The sequence below is a fragment of the Sander lucioperca genome, chromosome 8 (genome assembly GCF_008315115.2).
Source record: "Sander lucioperca isolate FBNREF2018 chromosome 8, SLUC_FBN_1.2, whole genome shotgun sequence".
Classification (NCBI taxonomy): Eukaryota; Metazoa; Chordata; class Actinopteri; order Perciformes; family Percidae; genus Sander; species Sander lucioperca.
The window spans coordinates 29,898,338-29,920,811 of NC_050180.1; the positions used below are offsets into that span (position 1 = coordinate 29,898,338).

General features: G+C 39.1%; 2 protein-coding genes across 9 annotated transcripts in view; one reads left to right on the plus strand and one right to left on the minus strand.

Moving 5' to 3' along the window:
• Positions 1-9,711, plus strand: part of fli1 (Fli-1 proto-oncogene, ETS transcription factor) — a 31,893-nt gene extending 22,182 nt beyond the window's left edge. For all 8 annotated transcript variants that reach the window (XM_031290777.2, XM_031290776.2, XM_031290778.2 and 5 more), the window contains 4 exons: positions 5,169-5,228; positions 5,506-5,565; positions 6,289-6,336; positions 6,485-9,711. In XM_031290777.2, the coding sequence (XP_031146637.1) occupies positions 5,169-5,228; positions 5,506-5,565; positions 6,289-6,336; positions 6,485-7,014 (698 nt within the window). In that variant the 3' untranslated portion in view covers positions 7,015-9,711. The remainder of the gene's footprint in view (positions 1-5,168; positions 5,229-5,505; positions 5,566-6,288; positions 6,337-6,484) is intronic.
• Positions 9,712-12,514: 2,803 nt separating this feature from the next.
• kcnj1a.1 (potassium inwardly rectifying channel subfamily J member 1a, tandem duplicate 1) lies at positions 12,515-18,182 on the minus strand. The gene is made up of 2 exons (XM_031290898.2): positions 18,039-18,182; positions 12,515-14,970 (listed from the first exon to the last, which is right to left on the minus strand). The coding sequence occupies exon 2, from the start codon at positions 14,950-14,952 to the stop codon at positions 13,831-13,833; it is 1,122 nt and encodes a 373-aa protein (XP_031146758.1). The 5' UTR covers positions 14,953-14,970; positions 18,039-18,182; the 3' UTR covers positions 12,515-13,830.
• Positions 18,183-22,474: the final 4,292 nt, after the last annotated feature.

Sequence of the window (22,474 nt, forward strand, 5' to 3'; positions counted from 1 at the left end):
TCTGATAAGTGTCCAAGAATGCCCTCTGCCTCTCTCTATCTGCCCCAGTGGTGAGCGTTAGCAGGCCATGTACTTGTTCTAGCCCGGCTTCAATGCCAATAGACCAATGGGCAGGCCAGATACGATTCTGCTCAGTCACCCCCGACCCCGGTCTTCCTGGTTCTCAGCGCCAGGTATTTGGACTGGCAGGAATACAGGGTCACTCCCTTCAACAGCATTTCCCTTTCACAAGAGGTGACTTCTATTATGGGCTCCTGTAACACTGACTGTGCCTCTATAGTCGTGTCCTGTGATCCCAGCCAATGAACAGCTTTCAGCTGAGGAAAGCCTGTCTCTACAACAGGGTCACTTTTCAAGAATTCGGAAATACAACCAAGTTATGACATTGATATCCGTCCAATTTAAAATGAATTGCTCTGTTTTGAAATATTTGTAGTCACCCTAAAATGATGAAATTTAATAACCACATTAAATATTCCAAAATGTTTTTTTTCATTCTTTCATTTGCAAAATTAAGTGAAAAGTTGAAACAATATGAAGAAGAAAAACATCAACAGAGTGAGATCAGAGTTGGGAGTTAGTGACTCAACAATAAAAGAAGTCTAACTTCAGGAAAAGCCTTTATCGACATTGTCTCAGATCAGCATTGCCAGATGTTCAAGTTCATATTGCCTTTCGAGAACAGTCAAATACCATACAGACTCTTTGGGGTAGAGTAAGCATGAGCATGCAGCAGGAGACAACCCTTAATCTGCTCCAGACTCTGTGGTGTAAAATGCAATGTTATGAATAAAAGAGAGCATATAAAACACGGAATGCAGCAGCTATGAAAGGCTGTGTGTGTGTATATGTGCGTGTGTGTGTGCGTGTGTGTGTGTGTGTGTGTGTGTGTGTGTGTGTGTGTGTGTGTGTAGCTCTCAGTGTTTATCTAAAGTCTATGTCTACTATTTGCCTGTGAATAGGCATGTGTGTGTATGTGGGTGGGTTCCTGCATGTCTTAGTGCAGCATGTGTTACAGCATGTGTTAGAGTGTGTATGTTGAAAAGTATATGTGTATTGTTTGTGGTAATATCTTGGCGTTAATGTTTGCACATTAGACAGTTTTTTCCCCTGAGTCTTTGTACCTTCTGTTTTTGTCGCTGCTATGACATTTTGAAATTTTATAATTGGCAGCAAAGACACTCATATTCTCCGCTGCACCTCAGTGAATAAGGAAAGATGATGATTCACTTCTGTGAATGTTTTTATTTTGCAGCCAAGTCAAAGTGGCAATACAACTATAAGGGAGCCATTAAGTGTACAAGCTGTCCTACATTTATGACTTTCAATTGCTTCCCTTTGCATTGCGAAATAAAATTTAAAAAAAAAAGTAAATGAAAGATGCAATTCTCTCTTTAGAACACAAACAATAACGTTATATAGATAACTTGCATATGTTTAAGTTTATGTACAGCAGTGTTGCAGTCCCCTGTTGCTCTGGACATATTTTTCCGATGCTTCTCTGTTCTGGTGCATCCACTGTCTCCTTACCTTGTCTAACTCCTGTACTTTGCTATCATTCTCCTCCTCTTATGGGTCCTTCCTCACACAGATGGCTTTTAAAGCACCTGTATTACGGGTATTAAAAAAAGTTTGCCTTGTCTGGGTCTCTCTCCCTGGCTCAGACTCCAGGTTAAAACATTCCATGACTCGACTCTCTCCCTGTCCTCTTTTTCTCTGTCTATCTTACCCCTCTCTGCTTAGTTGTTCTTTCTCTCCGACTCATGTCTCCCGCTGTCGTTCTACGTCTCTCTGCCTCTCTCTCCCTCTCTCTCCCTCTCTGTCTAGCACTCAGGCCTTGTTTTGACTAACTGGTCCTGCAGTCGAAGTCTCCCAGGAGCGTGCACCACACCCCAGACCAGAGTGGAAACTGGCTCAAGTCGCAGTCAGAGCGAGGCCTGGAAAAATGAAGGAGAGAGAGGGGGGAGGTTGGGGAAGAGGCAGCTCTGTGTGTTCACATTTGGGTCTGTGTCTCGGTTTGCGTGGCTGGCTCGCCCTGAGTACCCCCGACCACTTGGGCTTTGTTCAATTTACATCTGCTACTTCTTCTGCACTTCTGCACTTCTGCTTCCCTACCTTTCACTCACTCCAATTAACCCCAACATGAAGTGATTGTATTGGTAAAAACCTTGAATTGTCTCTATTGTTGCCGTGCATGCTGGTCAAGGGAAAATTGTTTTTGAATGTTAATGTAATCTTCTGCCAACAGCAACAATAAGGGTGTAGAAAAGATGTGGATGAGTCCATATTACTGGGCATCTCCTCCAGCCCATACCAGACAGTAGCTAGGTTTGCTACCATATTGTTTTCTTTTCAAATTACAAAGATGTGCTTCGTCTGACTTTTTTTTCTTCTCTTTCTCTCTTCTTTCTCTTTCAAGCCTTTTTATGCACTTAGTCACTCTGTCTCCATCCTCATCTGTCTGCTTCTCAATAATCTTTCTCTTTCTGTGACTCCCTCACCTTCTCTCTCGTCTCTCCTGCATCCGTCTCTGCTTCTACCCCATGATCTCATCCACTGTGTGTAACCCCTCTCCTGTACGCAGCCTATGGAGGTAGCCCCGTTGTGTATTTTTTGGGGTGGTGGAGAATGGATGTAAGGCGGGGGAGGGGCTGGCGGTGAGTAGAGGGGAAAAAAGGGCCAGTAAAACAAAGAGAGGTTGTCTGCAGGCGAGGCAGGCAGGAAACGCAAGTCTCCCAGGACTCTCCCCCAGTTACTGCTCCTTGGCTATCCTGCCGGCCCACACCAGATTGAACCTGACAGGCCTACTGAGCCACGGCAGCCCGCTTATTATTTGTCCCTCTTCTCCCTTTTTTTGTTTTTTTGTTGTTTCTCCCTATTACACTCTGATTTCTTTCATTCTTTTGATCATATTCTAATTTATTCACTTTTCTTTTGCTTTCTTGAGAGCTCATATCCTTCATTTCACTTCATCCATACGTTTTTGCTCCGTCACTTGTATTGTCTTGCACTATTACTCATTTGGAATATCCCACTTTTTAGTCACACAGACCAAAACCGCTCTCACCTGCAAACAGGAATAGGCCCTTTGCTGAAACATCTGGGGTTAAAAGTTGAAAAGTTAGACATCACGAGGTCCCTGAGCAGCAGGAAAGTTCCATCGGAAGATTATGAAATGAGTAAAACAATGAAACACTTATGTGGAAGGTTACCAGGCAAACGTTGCTTTAATAGTTAGATAGATAATCTAGGATTCATTTGAATTTTATTTAGAAAAACCAAGATGTCAATGCGTCCTGAACCACAGGAGGGCAGTATTGTACAGTGTTTAAAGATGGTCGTACATGAGTGTGTGGCATCAGTGGCAGCTGATGATGAAAGTTGGTTGTTGTCACTGGATGTTCCTCTGGTGTGGCTGTTATATGGGTCAAGATGGCACACAAAGCCCAAGTGTATCGTAGTGAAGGCATTTATTTGTTTCTGACACATTAAGTCTGAAAAGCCGCTGTTACAACAAGTAATCTTTAAAGTGTGTTTTACATACCAAATTGATGGACTTTTTTTGAATAATTATCATAAATAAAATATATAAAGTTCAGGCAAATACAGGGAAATATATTAGTCAATGTTTTAGTCTTTTTTTCAATGTTTGATAGTTTATCAGCATGTGAGTTATTTGAGTGCACTGGTTAAAACACAGTTAAGAATAATATGCATACACATACATATGTCTGGCAAACACCTACACACACACACATACACACACACACACACACACACACACACACACACACACACACACACACACACACACACACACACACACACACACGCACACACATTCCGATTTTCCAATGTGTGTGTATGGGGCTGGAATGTTGAAGACCAGAAGGGGGGATACTGTCTCCCCCTCCCTCCTCTACTCCCTCACTGTGGAAATCACCATAGCAACAACTTCTTACACACACACCTTCTAAAACAGGCTTGCGTTGCTAAACCCACCAGACTCCATGTAAATAAATAGTCATTTAAGCATCGTAAAACCGGTTGATAATAATTTATGCATGTTGTGTGTAAAAACACAATGCTGTAAGCCAGACCTTTTCTATGTTTGAGATGAGGACCTGATGTTATTTAGTATTATATTATATATAATATAGTATTAGTATAGTATTTAGTTATTAGTAGTTAGTAATGTGGAGTCTTCTTTGTTGCAGTAGGTGTGAGTGTTGCTCATTCTCCTACATTAAGATTTATGGATTCAAACTGTCAACTTTGATTGTGAATAAGCCTGCTTCTCAAAAATTCTGATGGTAAATTTGATTGCCTCTTGACCTTCCAACAACTTCCTTCCAAGCAAAAACCTCTTTCATCACTATTATACTGTTTCTATCTGCTTCCCTCTGGAGAAACTGCTGACACATAGATTTGCAGGTCATGATAACACTGTGAATAGTATGTTACACAAAATACAAGCTTATCTAGATACAATACGTATCATATTTCCCTGTTTTCTGGCAACTGATTGAACTGTTTCAGCCCGCATAAATACAAACAATTAAGGGTGCTGGCCAGGTGCACTGTGAGTGTACCAAGGTGTTTTTTAAACACTGCCAGGGGAAGAATACATCCTCTGTTTTATCTGCTTGTGTCAGATTGAATTATTGTTACTGGAACCTGTCCAGCTTCACACTCAGTAAGGTTTGAACTGGCAGACACACAACAGAACTGGGCCAGTTTGGCTGTTTGTCAAGGTTTCATAAAAGCTGCTTGTGTGGGGAGATGGGTGAGGATTAATATCATGTGCATGTATTGTGTGTGTCTCTGTTATACGTTCATTTGCACCAGTCCCTTTATTTGTGGCCAGAGTGTTGCAGGCTGCTCAACCAACTGTTAAAGATTGTGCCATCTACAATTAAAATCATCACAGCGAACCAAACAAACCACATTACCATGTCTAGATATCCTGTGAGGAGTATCTAGAACCATGTTTTGATAGATTTATTAATGCTATTTGGCACTGGTTTCCCTGTTTTTTGCTGTGACTGTTGCAATCCTGTGATAGGCTAGCACATGATGAGATGAGACACTTACTGTAGTAACAGACACACAGTTTGAAACTAATACTAAATAACTTTGTCTTCCCTTCTTTCCTCACTCTTTGTCAGACCCTTCATATGATGCTGTAAGGCGGACAGGATGGTCAAACAACATGCATAGTGGCAAAGGTGAGGACACAAAAATAATTTTTGACTCGACAATACTTATAAGTATGTATGGCTGTAACTTACTGAAAGGGCATGGTTCTACATTTTCACCTGATGTGGTGAACTTTATCATCTGGTACTCTGTGCAGGTTAAAACACCCAGATTAAGTCTACATTCCACTAGAAATAGTTTCAGTCAAGAGAACTTAGTCCAACTGCCAACTACTGCCTTATTTACTTTGGCCTTCAAGATGTGTCACAAGGTTATCTGTATCACTGATTGCTTCTCTCTCTGCAGGTTCACCGGTGGTTACACAGAATGTAACCAAGTCCACTGAGCAGCCCAGACCTCAGCCAGGTAACAGCACAGGATTAAAGCTAATTCATCAGCATGGATATCAGCTTCCCTTTCTGCCAGTTGGTGCATTTAAAAAAGTTTTCTTTATGTTGATAGTCAAGACACTCAAGCATTATTATTCCATGTTCATAAGATAATTGTATTCTCTAAGATCTCTAATATGTGTAGTCTTTGCATTTGCTTCTTTTACTGTTGCATTGTTATAAAATGGTAGCTAAAGGCCTAATGTGTAAAAGTTAATTAAGTAAGCACAAATCAGGTAGAGTAAAGTCGTCAAAGCCTCAGAAAAGTGAAAAACAATTGTTTACAAGTGGTTCAAAAGCAATTTAATAATGGACTGTTTGGAATACAGCCTACCACAAAGCTTTGAGTGTTTATTAGTATTTGTAGTTTTTTTCTTACCTCTCAGCCACACATCTATTAGCATGTGTAATTGGTTTTCTTGAACAGCTAATTATCTAGAGGAGCACAGTAATCCAAATACACTAATGTAAGACTTTATCACATTATGCTTCTCATGTTGTCATTGTTTTGCATATTTTGCTTTAAGTATCCATCCTAAAAGGGGATATTATGGGTAAAAGTAATGTGAGTGATCATTATTGATTAGCTGTTGCTCAGTGACTTGTTTATTTTGTCTTCAGTCTTCCATATTAATTAGTGTATAGTATATCATCACAGTAATCACTGTGGAGACCAACAATGCCCTGCTTTCGTCCACAGATCCTTACCAGATTCTGGGTCCCACCAGTAGTCGCCTAGCCAATCCAGGTAAGATCAAGTCTTTATAATGCCGGTGTCCTGGAAATGTCCTTTTATGCAGGCCTCACTGGATAGATAATGAGTGGTGAACGGTGAATAATGAATGCTCTTGGATGAGGTGGCATGTTTGATCACTGTTTGTGTTTGTATCCATCAGGTTCAGGCCAGATCCAACTGTGGCAGTTCCTCCTGGAGCTCCTGTCTGACAGCGCCAACGCTGGCTGCATCACCTGGGAGGGCACCAACGGGGAGTTTAAGATGACGGACCCGGACGAGGTGGCACGGCGCTGGGGTGAGCGCAAGAGCAAGCCCAACATGAACTACGACAAGCTGAGCCGTGCACTGCGCTACTACTATGACAAAAATATCATGACCAAGGTGCACGGCAAGCGCTACGCCTACAAGTTCGACTTCCATGGCATCGCTCAGGCGCTGCAGCCGCACCCCACTGAGTCCTCCATGTATAAGTACCCCTCGGACCTAGCGTATGTGCCTTCCTACCATGCCCACCAGCAGAAGGTCAACTTTGTATCCCCACACCCTCCATCCATGCCCGTCACCTCCTCCAATTTCTTTGGACCCACCGCTCCGTACTGGAGCTCGCCCACCGGAGGCATCTACCCCAACCCAAATGTTCCCCGTCACCCTAACACCCATGTGCCATCCCACCTGGGTAGTTACTATTAAACACCCCACCGTGACCATCCACCACCCAATAAAAACCTCTCTTTGCCCACAACAAAGTCCACATTGCTGACCTGCACTCCCAATGACGGCGAACCAATGAAGACTAAGTTGATTGAGGCATTTGTCCTCTGAAGAAATTTTGCTCCTAAATGAAGGATAATAAAATTAAAGGAGATTTTTTTTTATTATTTGTAAGACTCTATAAATAACTGGATGCTATGGTCCAAAATGGAATACTACTTACCTTTACCAGACTAGCAACTATTTGTTAATGCTTTTTGGACGTGCGTCTGAGTTTCCTGTGCCTTTCTCTTTCCCATCCTCCTGAAAGCTGCACCTACAGGTGTCTTTTCCAAAACCTCCCCAAACCAAAGCAGGACAGGAAAACAACTTGAGTCTGTCTCCCTCCTCGCCACGCTACAGTACCAGACATGGGCCTATTATTTATGGGTCTCAATCTACATCCTCCTCAGTACATTATGAACATTACGCTTTAAGCATCTGCCTTTTCTGCTTGTCTACAGTCTTGTTGGGGTTTCTTATTCCCTTCACATCAAGTTTTCTTTTCCCACTGTCTCCGTCTGCTCGTATGTCCATCTGCATCTTTTTATGTGTGTGAAGAGTCTTCCAGAATTCGCTGGACAAGGAGGAGCTCTCAATAAGATGGACTTTTCTCAGCACTGAATGAAATTTGGCAACTGGAATATGCCATTCACAATTTTATTTATCCTCCAAACTGGAAGGCTAGAGAAGAGTTAAATACCAGAGAAGGAAGCGCTGTATGTTTTGCTGACCTGGGTCAACTGATTACTTAAAATGCTTTTTGTGCGTTGTGTGCGGAGTTCAAGATGGGCATGTGTATAGTTGACTCCACTGTGCTGAGGAAGCTGAGTCAAGATGTAATTGAAGTAATTTGCAACAATAATTCAACCCAGGTCAGATGTTTTCAGGGGCCACACACTAGGCTATTAAATGTTTGCCATGTTGTTGCCTTTCAAGCAAGCCATTTCCAGATGTTTTGTTGCTCGACCATGTCAGTATTAATGTGAATGTCTTCTGGTTTGTGAAACGCACGTAAAAGCGATACCCTGCAGCAAAATCAAACTTTGTCAGATGTTTTCGTTTTGTTTAATGAAAAAAAAAACTTCTCTGAATCTAAAACATGAAAGTGCCTTTTTTTTGCAGATGTGATTATGTAGATGTATCTACACAATAAGACTGTATGTTGGACCCGTTTTAGTACATTGCATACTGAGAAACCTAACCCTCACAGTGCCTTAACTGCTGTTTTATACCATATACTTTCTATTCATTATTCACAAAACAGCATTACATCTTAAAGGGCGTAGTAAGATATGTATTCATCATCTCCATGTCTCACAAGAAATCTGACAATTTTTGATTTTGAAGTGCACTCTGTCAATAACGGCTGCCATGGTGTCTCTTCCTCTTTGTAGGCCAGTCAGGACCATATAGGTCAGCACAGAGAAGTGGCTTAGCACTAAGTCATGTTAATAGACAGTTAAGATGCATTTTACCAGGGCTGGATCCTAGTTTGAGAACAGCAGCATGTGTGATTGAAAGTTAGTTTCTCACTGATCTAAAGCCCAGAGAAATGCACATGAATCTCAAGTCAGGATTTCATCATCATGTAATAGTATCATGTCAAAACATATCCATCTTCAGGTGTTCAAAACTGTTAATAGCGAAAGTATTCCTCTAGAGTAACTGAAAATGGACACTTGAAAATAAATTACTTGGGACTAAGTAGTTTATCAGAGAACAAAACCAATAAAGTATGACGAGATGAAACAAAGAAATCCTCAGATTCGCAAACGCTGTGCGTTTGTCAGACCTATTTTTTATTATTTTATAAGCATCAGTCAACTAGGCATTAAAGCAACTTACTGTATAAATTATGCAGAGTTATTTTCATATGTGACACAGTATAAAAAGTCAAGAGAATTAATACGAGTTGACCTCGGTCAAAAATGCAAACCTTTTAAGTCCATTTCTGCTAAGTAGTTTGTTCCACATTTTAAGCGTTTTTATATCTGTACATTTGGGCAATACATTTTTAACATTTTTTTTTTTTATTATTGTTATTATTTCTGAAATTTGGTTGTAACATCCTAAGTATCGTAATGTGCACGAGATCTTTTCTTGTATTCCCAAAACCACAAATGCCTGCTTGAATCATAATCCAACAGCCAGGAATTCTGTATATGCAGCATGTGATTATGATGGATCTTTTCCATTGTGAATCATGTTTTATGCCAAAAAGCCCTGAAATTGATAGCTTTTCCTGAGCATTAAATAATTTCAGGTATGTTATGCAATACAATACATTCAGTATTATAGTAATATCCAAAACTAGCTTCTCCTGAAAGTTTATAGCTTTAAAAGAACAAAAAGGGAACTTGTCATTTGTAGCATAAAGAAAGTATTGTAATGTACCCTTAACTTCCATGTTTCACAAGCATTATAAATGAAAAGGGATCTGTGCTACTTCATATATGCAATGTATTTTGGATATCAAATATATATATATATATATATATATATGTGTGTATAATTTTACAATTAGCCAATGTATTATTATTATTATTGTCATTCCTGCAATGTATGAAGTGATACCTTTTGAAAAAGGGCTTTTGTATAGGAAAATGTGACAAAATAAATGTTTTTACCTCTCAAGTTATGTTACATTGCCTGCCTGTGGCCTCACCAGATGAAAACAAAGCTGTATTTCTTTTAGTAGCCCCTTTTGAGAAACCATGGTCTACAAAAGTGGTATAATTATGATTGTGACATTTTGCACAATACTTGTTTCGTTGTGTCAATGTTCTGACAGCTTATTACACATTTACAAAGGGTATTATTCCTGAGCCTAGTTACTTTTCAGCTTTTCTGCCCCTTCTTATTTAAGCCAGTTTTGTTTGTATCTGCATCAGGATAAAAACACAGCATGCATTTTAAAAGATTAAAAGATAAAGTGGCCGTTATGGCAAGCTGTTTGAGTCTTGATATCAGACATCAGGTTCCTCCACTAGTTGGCTCTTTGTCAGTACTAGTTGGACAGTTGTTTGTCCTAGTTGGATATTTTGTTGAACTAGTTGAACAAAATCTTTTACTTGTCACTTTTTTTCAGCAACTTGTGTAACATTTGTCCAACTAGTTACAGCAGAAGCCTTACTAGTAATGCCGGGCAGCGCACCAAAGTCCAAACTAAACAGCTCTTTAACGCACTAGTGGTCCTGTGGACCAAACTAGTAACACTTAAAGTCCTTCAAGTTAACTAATGATTTGCAAAAGCTCTGACATTTTAACTAGTAAACATGAATTTAGAGTATGCAAATTTACAATTCTCTGCTAGTGAGAGACAAAATTGCTTACTACTAGTTAACTAGTGAAGCAATGCACTAGTTAGCATGTTAAAACCTCTTTTTCTCTTACTAGTTAACTAGTGAGCCTCAAAATATTTACTAGTTAACTAGAGATGTCAAAAAGCCTAGTGACACTAGTGAGATACATGTTGACTTTATTAGTTAACTAGTGCGGTCCAAAATGTTTACTAGTTAACTAGTGATGTGGTTAACTGCCTCATCCCTGCCCATGTTCAAAAAAGAAAACATGAAACATGAAATGTGCTATATCAGTCTTAAGTTATTATTATTATTATTATTATTATTATTATTATTATTATTATTATTATTATTATTAGTGAAAGCCTCTTTTGATCTTAGTTAAGTGAAAGCCAAAATGCTTACTAGTAAACTAGTTGAAGCCTCTTTTGATCTTACTAGTTCACTTGTGAGCCTCACTATTTTTACTAGTTAACTAGTGATGTCAAAAAAGTCTACTACACTAGTGAGATACATTTTGACCTTACTAGTTGTAAAGTAGTAGCACAGTTAAGTAATAATGAGGAGGGGACAAGGGGCTTTAAGGCTTTCTGTTGGCTCTCCAGTAAGAACTCCCTCTAGCCAAAATGTAACCCTCTTAAGCCTGTAGAGCTTTCTCTGTTGATATCGGCAGCTCCTTAATACACTATCCAGAGGAAAACATCTTTTTTATATTAACCACAATGACAATAATTTTCTGTTTAATAATTCTCTGCTTGATGTATTTTTCCTTTTTGACTTTTTCACAGTAAAACACAAATATATGCAGTAATTTGTATTTCATGAATCATGATCATGAATTATATTATTAGTACAAAAATAGCAAGAGTACTTAAAATGACTTAATTTAACCTCAAACTGCTTTTGTTTGGCTGTTTTTAAATTAATAAGCTTTTGCTGTTTTCATATTTCAATCAGTCTTAATAGCAACATTGGCACAAAGGTATCTCTATAATGCAGTTATTTATTTTCATAGGTCATTATATGTTTGAAGTGGCAGATTTACCATTATAAAGTCTGCTTTAGTATGGATGTAGGTTGTATGGGACCCATACAACATTCCTCGCAGGTAAAGTTAATGATTACTTTCATTGAATTTTGGCTGTTGTATTCAATTTCATAGCATAATCTTTTTTATAAATAGATTTAAAACAGTATTCTGACTCAACTTTGACATAATATCCAGTCTATGATCCACTCAACAACCTCTGATCTTATCTATTACTCAAAATAAGTTATAGTTTCTGCCTTTTTTAACTCAAAAAGGAGGTGTAGTGTCATTAAAATTAGGTTTATTGACCATGAATTAAAAAAAGTGTTTAAACAAAAGCGACGAAAATGTCGGGAAAAAGCAACAAAAAAAGTTCATTTTCAATTTTGACCCGGAAGGACAACAAGTTCATAGTCGACGGGAAGAAGGGGTAAGATAACATACAGTTTCTGGTTAATTTGGTACACCTAATGCTCTTGTACAGTCTTGTACAGCAGTCATTTTTTAAACTGTTGATATTGATTTGTATTGTAAGTATTGCATTATACTTAGAGACATATTTTTTTCACCCTAATTACCGCATATTAATGATGATAGAATTAGCATGGTGTTTTAGCTGGCTGTACCTGACAAACTTGCAACTGAGTGTAACCTATTTTAATTCAAATTAATAATTTCCAGTGGGAAGACAAGGGTGAAAGGAAGCTGCACCATAGCTGCTTCTTTTCGAGATGCCAGATTTTTGCCATAATGATCACAAGTTACATTTTGTCATTGTAAACAGAGCTAAACTCTGTTCACACCCTTTTCCATTCCATCAGGTTTTGAATCAGCAGATCACACAGCCACAAACTGTGAGCGAGGGAATAGGTGTAAAATCACAAGTATCCTCAGGATTTGAGTCTTTGCATCATTTCAGTCTCTCTCTCAACACAGCTTCAAATGATAGGTGTTTGTGTTGGTCATTTAACAACTGGTGTGTATGCATAGTGTCTCTGTTAAATGACAGCTACAGCCGTGCAAAGTGTTCTATTAGTTTGCATGAACCATGTAGACAAAAATACACATCACGGACACATTGAACAGCCACAAGGGACAATTTTGTACTTGTTTTTTATTAGAACATATCTGTAAGGCATCATCTTTATGCCGCTTAGTCATTCCACATCATTTACCTGAGCCCTGTTTATTACTCACGTCACGTGCTACAGCAACATCCCTGCAGACACACACATAAGCACATGCAGTTCTTTAGTGAGGTCATAGTAAGAAAACCTGTTAAAGCTTCATGCAAGCGTACAGTATGTACTGTTCATTTCCTGAAATGGAGAGTTCTGTTTTCATGTTCAAAGCCTGCAGTCAAAACAATGTCCAACAAGCAATCTCCCAAACACTTCCACTCTGTGTTTGAATTGCTGTTTACTGTCAAAACTTCACTTTATTTACAGATAAAAAGCCGTGACAGACGTTGGCACCTGTCATTGCCTGCTTTGACCTTTTTGATCACAGTCCTTGTATAACATTCCGGCTTAGTCAAAATAATACGAGGACACAGATATGTACGCAAAAATGTATTTCAGTGTATTTTTCCCCTGAGATCAAATACAATAAGACTTAACAAAGATGGATTTTCATAAATATAATTTCTTCACTCAAAGAAAAACACAGCTAGCATACATAATTTACTTTATTTGGGGAAATTCATTTTGATCAGTTAGGGGTTCAGTGCCTTGCTCAAGGGCGCCTAAGAGCTGCTGCCACCCACTTTGAAAAAAGTGGCCTGTGAGCCCAACCCTTTGCTAGTGCTTCAGTGTTTGAATAGTTAAGCATACTCTATTGGTTTCAAGTGTCTCTTTGTGTACAACAGCCTACAGTAGCATGAACTGTTGAACGAACGGTGCATTCAAGTGGCTAACAGTTTCACACAGTACAATACATTCGTTTTACTGCCTCTCAATACTCAGTAAACCTGATGTATACAAAGCCATAGGTAAATTAGAACCACTCATCTTCATTTAAAGTAATATCACATGTGTATAATCCATGTGGTAGTAATTGGGAAAACCTTTTTGTTTTTGAATTGTTGTCTCACCATCTTGCATGACCTGGCATCCCTCTTTTGGAAGCAGACAGTGGCAGGTGTGGTTTTACATAGAAATACTTCACAATAAGTGTCCTGACCCACAGACGGTTTTCCTATCTGTGTTAGATACAATACAATAACAAAAAACAAGGCTTTCTTTAGTTCATATTTAAATGCTACAAAATGCGTTGTCTACCATTAGCATAAACCCACCTGCTGCCAGAACCTGTTTGTCCTTTCGAGACTTGAGGAGTTTGTCAGTGAGAGGTATGAGCCTCTACCAGCCTTAATTTCTACCAGTCTTAATTTCCACTATCCATTGCAATGTATCTATGATCTCACATCTTGGTTACATTCTGAAGCTCATTAATTTCAGTCATCTCAAAGCCCTGGTTGTCATGTCCATCTCTGGAGTAGTGATGATGACCCTTGATGTTGTGGAAACAGAGGGCACAGTGTGCAGTGGCCACTGGCTCCACCTTGGCGAAGTTGGAGAAATCTACTCTGTACTTGCCCTCCTTGCTTCTGGAGATGATGGGCAAGAAGTTGTAGCCCCACATGATCTCCTGAGGAATAAAGGAGGTCCGGACCTGACAGGCAGAGCTAGTAGTCTCTGCGGTGCAGTCTAGGAAGACGACCAGCTCAAAATCTTGATTGTGGAGCGTATCTACCGCCATCTCGAAGAAGGGGCTGCTCTTGTCGATGATGTGGTAAAGTGTGAGAGGACACACAAAGAAGAGGTTGTCCTTCCCAGCGTCCACCATGAAGTCAATGTTCACCTGGTCCATGATGATTGTCTCCCCATCAGCTCTGTTTGTTGTCCTCAGCAGCTTTCCATAGATATGGCTTCCAATCATCAGTGTCTTGCGTAGGTTGGCCACTCTGATTGACAGGGAAAGAGAACCGTTTTTGGGGCTGATGACAGCCATATCACTGAATGAGATGGTCTTAGCCCTCTTTTTTGGTAAAGAGATTTTGGACAGGATGACTCCACACATGAAGCAGTTGATGATGGCTCCGAATACGGCCTGGATAATGACAACGACCACAGCACCTGGGCAAAGATCGGTGAGCGCTCGGACACCATACCCAATAGTTGTCTGGGTTTCAAGGGAGTATAGGAACGCTGTGGTGAGTCCATAGACACCTATAATACATGGGCTGTGATTTGATGGGGGGTTTTGCCACGTCAGGTCTCCATTGTTGAGGGCAATCCAGTACCACAGCAGGGCAAAAAACAACCAGGTGAGGGTGAAGGAGGCGATGAAGAGGAGGAGGACATAACGCCACCGGGTCTCCACAAAGGTGGTCCAGAAGTCAGCAAGGAACGATAAGTGTGTGCTGTACATGACATTTCCGAATTCAATGTTGCAGTGACCATCTTTGGTCACCAGTCTGTTCCTGCGGCATTTTCGCTCTGCCAGCCAGTGCTCGATACGTTTGTTCACAAATCCAAACATTTTCTACAACCCTCCAACCTATAAGAAAATACAACAGGAACAGCATGTAAGTACAGAGTAGAAAACGAATAATTAAGCTGTTGTGTGAAACTACAAAAAATTAGGATGCACTACTGAAAAGCAATTACAATCTGCTCATAGCTGACTTAGCAGGTCCGTCACTGCACCTGGGAACCCACTGAACGTTTGCAGTCCCTACAATGGCAGACAATGTCCACATATAAATGTACAATACAGTTCCAATAAAATCAGTGTAGAAAATGCTAATAACAACTTGATAGGTGTTTTCATCACAGTCCACATCATTTAACCAGTCAGACAGTCACAGGTTGACTGGTTAAAGTATTTAAGGTCAATCAACCTTAAATACATACAATGTACTACAATAGAAAATAGAAAAATGTTAAGATGACACTGCCAGTCTGGTGCTCAAATGGAAGTGTAAGAAGGTGGATATGCAAGCACATATTGTGCTGAGGACAAATAATGTATATATGCAGTTGATGGTTTCATTGGAAAGTTGTTCAAATATGGTAATTTTAAGTATCAAGAAAACTTATTTCATAATGAAGTCCAGTGAGCACATTTCCAATGTCTGTATACTGTAAGTTTCTTTTCTGTTTTACTGCTCCACATTTTTTGCTCCCCTTCGTTACTTAGCTGACTCTCACAAGCAGCTCTCTCCCACTGCAGTTTTAATCCAAACTGAAAGCCTGTAATACTGGGTGGATGCAGCACTGCAGTTAAGACCTGAAGTTAATAAGAAAAAAAGTTTCCAATGAAGTGTTCCAAATAAACCAAATAATTTTGGTCATGTGCAAGTGTCTCAACACAACGATCAGCTTTGTTTGCTTGGTTTCAATGCTGCAAAAATGAATGTGGCATTGAAATAATTTGGGCAAACCCAGCTAGAAGGCCAGCTGCTCACTGACATAACAATCTTTGACTTTATTCAAGCTCTGAGTTCTCATAACTCTGGTGCTTGATGGATAGTAACTGGCAGTATTGGCTATACAGAGGTTTCCAGACAAGCATGGTCTCTGTTCTTGCCAAGTCATGCAAACTACCCATTTGGATCATGGCGTGCTTGTTAGTGAGTGTAAAGTAGAACAAAACAATCAGTACAGCGAGCTCATGTTTTGGTTTTCAACTCCTTATGGGTCACATGCAGTCATATTTGCCAAAATGAATCTGATAATCGTTCTGCGTAGCTTGTTTGCAAATTTTAATCATTTTATAAGCAGACCTAGTCATTTCACACATAATCATTAGGTCAGCATGTTTTCATACTTTAAGGTAAGTATGCGCTGAAATTATTTCAGGTATTTAATATTTAAATTGTATGTTTGGCAAGGTACTAGAAAATAACTAACTTTAGAAAGGGAAATGGCCAATGTGAAAAAAGTCAACTCTTAAGGAACATCCACACACAGCTTTAAATCTAAAAGTCTGTCATGAAATGTCATGATTCGGATTCAAAGCATTTCACCCTATCCAGTTTGAATCACAGTTTCAAAGTAAATACTCTACTGTATATGCAAAGGGTCTGTAAAGGGTATATATATATATATATATATATTAGGGCTGTCAGCGTTAACGCGTTTATCACGATGTGATTAAGGTTTTTTTAATCGCATTAATCGCATGCCGGCATTTATTAATTTATTTTACACTTCACTCGGCTTTGCGTCGTGCCTAACAGGCTACTATTTTGACCCTTTGCAGCACCGTTACTTATCATCAAGCTGCCACTTCCTGGTAACACATCCTCCTGCTGCAGGCTGCAGCCATGATGGAGAAAGACAGCAGCAATGAAATCCTGGGCGGGGGAGAGATGAATGTTCGGAAATAAGAGGTTGCTGTGGCCCGCCGTACAGGTTAGTTTGACCAGCGGGCAGCAGCGGTGGCTGTAGCAGGCAGCGGCCGGAGCGGGCGATCACGGGGGGACATCCTCAGCGGTGAAACACGAATGGGGGCTGGAGTATAACCTAGCTAGGTGGAAAGCTAACGCTAGCCGGCCACCTGTTCCATCAATCCTGCTTGCAAGTGTCCGCTCATTAGACAAAAACTGGACTACATCCAACTTCAACGAAACTCCCAACGCGAGTTCAGAGACTGCTGTGTTTTTGTTGTTCGGTACACAAAAGTGTACCGGACTATCCAGCCTGTTTCTCTGTCGCTGGGTAAGAGTGGAGATGGGCTGTGTTAACACGGACTTGTGCAGAAATGAGCTGCTCATTAACCGGTGATCACTGGACGTCAGTGAGTAATCAACATTAGTTAGGAGTTACTAAACACTATATTGACTCTAGTAAGGATAGGGATTTTTAGTTGTTGTGCAATAATGACATATTCACACATTTTTCTTTTGTTTACAGTAAATAAATAATTACAAATCTTAAAATTTATCTTAAAAAGTTCATAAAGTAACTTTCTTTGCATTCATTTGATTCCCAATCAAGATACACTGGTTAAAATTGCTTTTGATTGTTAATATGTACTTAAAAACTGTTCTGAAATGCAAAATAATAGAATTTTAATCATGTGATAAAATATGCGATTAATCGCGATTAACTATAGAACTTCAGCGATTAATCGCGATTAAAAAAAATGAATCGTTACAGCCCTAATATATATATATATATATATATATATATATATATATATATATATTACTTTTTCTTGTATTTTTCCTTTGCACAGACATTTTGAATGTGCCTTTAATGCTAGTCATTGACTTACTATATTTAGCCATTTTTGTTGAGATTACGATATTACAGTCAAAATGCACTGGTCCTGAGTATTTATAATAAATGTCTTTAATGGTTGAAGCTTTGAGACTAATCTCTTCTTCCTCAATTTAGCTTTACATTGGATACCTTTGATTTTACTGTCTTCTAACAGCAGACTGATATATTTCTATTCCCACTTTAATATAGAAAATCTATTACAGTAGAAACAACAAAAAATAGGCAAGTAGTATGCTTAAGTATAACTATAAGTAATAGCTGCTTCTGTCTACAGATGATCAAGCTGAAAATAAAAAATGTAAACATGACAGTGAATGTTCTTTAGTCTTAACTCACCTCTGTAATTTGATGAATAGCAAAGTCCAGCTCGCCCCTCTTTCCTCTCCGTCTGTCTTTCTTGTTAAAAATTGATTGGACAGTTTAGGTGTGTTCTCCTCTAATGCCTCTTGGACCAACACCTGTGTGCATTTATACTGTCCTGTCTCAGTGTGCAAGAAAGCAACCAGGTGATGTTTATGCCCACAGAAACATCAAGTATCTCTCCGCCCCTAAATACACACACGCACGCGCACGCACGCACGCACGCACGCACGCACGGGCACACGCACACGCACACGCACACGCACACGCACGCACACACACACACACACACACACACACACACACACACACACACACACACACACTTTCTCTGGCTCTAATAGGATGTTTACTCCACAGATGCCTAGCACCAAGGGCCAAGCTGACCTCTATCTGCCAAACTCCCAGTCCACCACAGTGTAAGAGTGATTATTTTGTGATATTTGAATTTAAGCTTCATCCCAGTTGCACACACTTTGGAAAAAAGTGTATGTTGACAATGTATATGGAAAACCTATATGTACTGCATCTGCTTGGTTCGGTTGCCTGAGTCTCTATGACAAACAGACTGTGTGTTGTTATTTACTGTAGACACACAAACTTTTCTTGGCATGTTTTGGGGAAATCTTGTTTTTTTTCTAGTTGTTGTAGTGTGTTCCAGTGTTAAGTAGTGACTGTCGGAAGATGTGAGCTGTGAGCTGCAAAGATGATTTGAGTCATCTGGAGGAAGGCACAACACTTCATCACCTGATATCAACATGTTATAAACATGTAGAATAATGTATGTGTCCTAGAAAAGAACATATAATTCACATCTGTTTATGTATGTATTCCTCCACTTCTCTGAAAATGATCACCATAAAAATATGTTTAACAAATCCCAGGCAGTGTTGTCACTATGACTCCAACATCAGTGCTTCAGAGCTCAGCACATCACATGTCTTCCTCCAAGCAACAAACATTTCCCTTTTCTTACCCACAACCACAGAGCTGTGTTGTGATTAATTGTAGGGATCATATAACATAAATAGGTGATGGAGCGAGACAACAGAAGCTGCAGAGATGAAAAAAGAAGATGCTTTACATCCAAACATACAGCTTTTCAGGGTCGGCCAGGAACCAAATCAGTTCACGAGCCCAAGATGTTCTGAATGCTGAGGGGAGAAGAATGGTGAATTATGATGGGAGTCATTTTTCACCTCAATTGTTCCCTGCAAAAAAAAGTGACAGAAAAGGCTGCAGTATCACTTACATGCAGCAGAAAGTGTATTCTATTGACAGCCACAATACAAAACTGTTGACACAAAACAAGATTAGGCTTGCCTGTGTGTTTTTTCTTTTCTAAATCCTCACTATTGTAAAAGGATGAAAAACCCTTTGTAGTTAAGCTTTTTTATACAGGTGATTTGCCCATGTGTTTAAACAACAGCTTAGTTTTTATTCCTTTTATATCAGACAAAAGGCCTGTAAATAGCCACCAGACCACATAGCTGCACTGATTGTTAGGCTGGTTTAACAACCTAAAAGCTGAGGCAGCTGCATTTGATTGATGTCAATGAAATTTGAAACTATTACTGCTGCTGGTTAATAAATGTCCCCCCATAAGTCCCACTAGAAAGAAGAAAACCATCAGCAATATCAACATAACTTATTATCAGGGGCAGAGCTGGGGGAGGGGGGGGGGGTTAATCTTATGGGGCTCCAGCTCGAATGTTTTCTCAAGAGTTCTTAGGGATTTAAAATTCCTTTTTTTTTTTTGTTGCTTTGTGTGTCATTTTCCCTTAGTCTTTCTGACTGGAATGGCAAATCAACAGAGCCAACGCCCTGTTACTGGGAAAAAATATCCCCTTTCATTCTGTGAACTAAACCTATTTTTAGTAGAGTTCACAGAGTTAGAATTAGTAATGTTTATGCAAAATTCCTACCCTACCTAAGTTATGTAAAAAACAAACATCAGACAATTGTTTGCCTCTTTTTAAGTGGCAGTAGTGAGAATCCTCAACATTTGTATTAGTTCTGGTTTCAGAATGATGAAAACAGTTGGAGAACAATTAGATACAAAACAGGAACTAGGCTCTACAGGATGATTGTTTTACTTAATTGGCAACTATAATTTTTCCCCAAATGCTGTACAGCTTTTTAGGCATTCTATTATGAAATATCTTGCAAAATAGTGCATATAGCTGCCATAAATGGGAATACAAAAATTCACAATGTCTTTCTGAAAATGTTATGGCAAATTGTATTGTTTCTCTTTATGATAAAACCAGAAAAGATGATTTTAATTATCAATCAAAATCTATGAAGTGAAACTGCTCAAATTGAGCAAGTTGAATTCGCAATTTACTGGGCATTATTGAGGCAATATACTGCATTAATGTATAAACAGGAATAATGTTTTAAAGTAGCATTATTAAATATTAAAGATATGGTACATCATCATTGAGCTGATCAGCACATAAAGACAATACTCACATTGCGAGTCCTCAATGATAAGATATAGATCAGCACTCAAATGCCGTAGCTAGATGTCTCACGGTGATAGTAAACAATGATAGTTTCTCTTCACATCAATCGGAGCATTCAAATGATAATGCTGGTTTCTGTACCAGTTTCTGGCAATCAGCTTTAGGGCTATAAGGTTGGCAGTGGTCAGTCAGAACTACCTGGTAACCTCCAATGAAGTGATAAGTACAGCATCAAAAAGATGAAACAGCTCCAATGGAGACATGTCTCTTGGCTGATTAAATACAATGTTTGCATCTCTTAATCTATAGACAACCTTGTAACTGTGATGGAATTCCTTGTTTAATCAAAAATAAACTTGACCAATTATAATAATCACAATTACCATCTGTTTAGCCACATATTTACGCAATAAGCACAGTTTTTTTATTCATTTCTATTATATTGTTTTATAATATATAAGTCATGAAATTTACACAAAGTCAAACCTGGAATTATATATGTTTGTTTCTTAGGGGAGTTTGTGAGAATGATGTATTAGAAGTGGTCAGAAAGTTTAAGAAAAAATAAAATAAAATAAAGAAATCTATGGATGGTAATGATATTGATATGTCACTCATAAAAGAAGTAATTGACTATGATCTCAAACCATTATTTTGGAGTCGTATTTATTTAAGTCCAATATTTACTCTTCTTTTATCTCTGATTTTGGTCCCCACCAACTCATAAGGGTAATATCTCGCTCTTTAGCTGCTAAATGCTCCATTATGTTCACCTGTTGCTAAATTTGTCTGTCTGCTATTTTGTGCTGCGGGTACTTTATCGGAGCTCGTTCACTGATAACAGCTGCCGGCTGAGGCCCAAAACGGCGTTAATGAAAGCAGGGAGACTGATGTAATGTTGCAGGCTGGAAAACCAAAACAATGAGCAGAAAGACACTATAAAGCTCCTTAGAGCTGAGAGTAATTGCAGAATCGTATGATAATTGTCAGTGGAGGTTTATGACTCCGAGCGACCCCTTTCACATGCAAGTAGTCATGTGTGCCATTGTTAGAATTAAAATATTTATTGTTGCTGAAAAGAAAGATTTTATTATACCCCTGTTAAATTCTGAAAAGTCACAGAGTCACACACAAAATAACAGTCAACATTTATTAGATGAAAAGAATTGAATTACATCTACAAATACATGATATACACTTCAAAGCAGGTTAGTGGGAAAGAGTGAATTCAAAAGTCAGAGCCGTACTGCGTAAACATTGAACAGTGTGCCAGTGCGTCCAAAAACAATATTGATTCTGTTGTTACCTGGAGCTCAGGCCCGTATTGTGCTGTAGGTTCCAGCCCCCCAAATCAGCAGTGACAGAAGTTAGGAAAAGCCACTTTACAATTGTTTTTATTAGCAGTCAATTGATGATTTCAATTGACAACATGGGGAAATCAAGACCAGAGATCTCATTTTAAGTCTGTTTACACTTGACAGAGGTCTCCTTTTGCAGATGTTGAACATCCAACATGTTGTCATGACCCTGTAAGACTCATATCCTGTCTCACTAATGCTCCCTTAGTCTGAGCCACAATTGCAACTATAACTTAAAGCGTAACTCTCGCCAAAATGCAGCCTAGGGGTCTTTTTGTGAATGTACCCGAGTCAAACTTTCGTTTAAAAGCATAATTAGGACGGAAGCGCCGCTTTTAAGATTTACCATATTCTTGTTTTTCGGTCAAATGGCCTTTTGAATGGGAGTGCTAGGGGCACTACTATGATAGTATCAAAATCACTATTTTTAAAACACTACAAACACTGAAAACACTGAAACTTTGCTTGAAGTATCACCAGGGGCTCTACACATATACCTGAGCATTGAGAACATTGTTTGTGTACACAGAGTTAACTAAAAAGAAAGGTTTTGAACAAAAAAGTAAAAAAGAGTTTGTGTACACAA

Coding starts and splice junctions, on each gene's coding strand:
- kcnj1a.1 (XM_031290898.2), bottom strand. CDS start 14,952: ATGTTTGGATTTGTGAACAAACGTATCGAGCACTGGCTGGCAGAGCGA.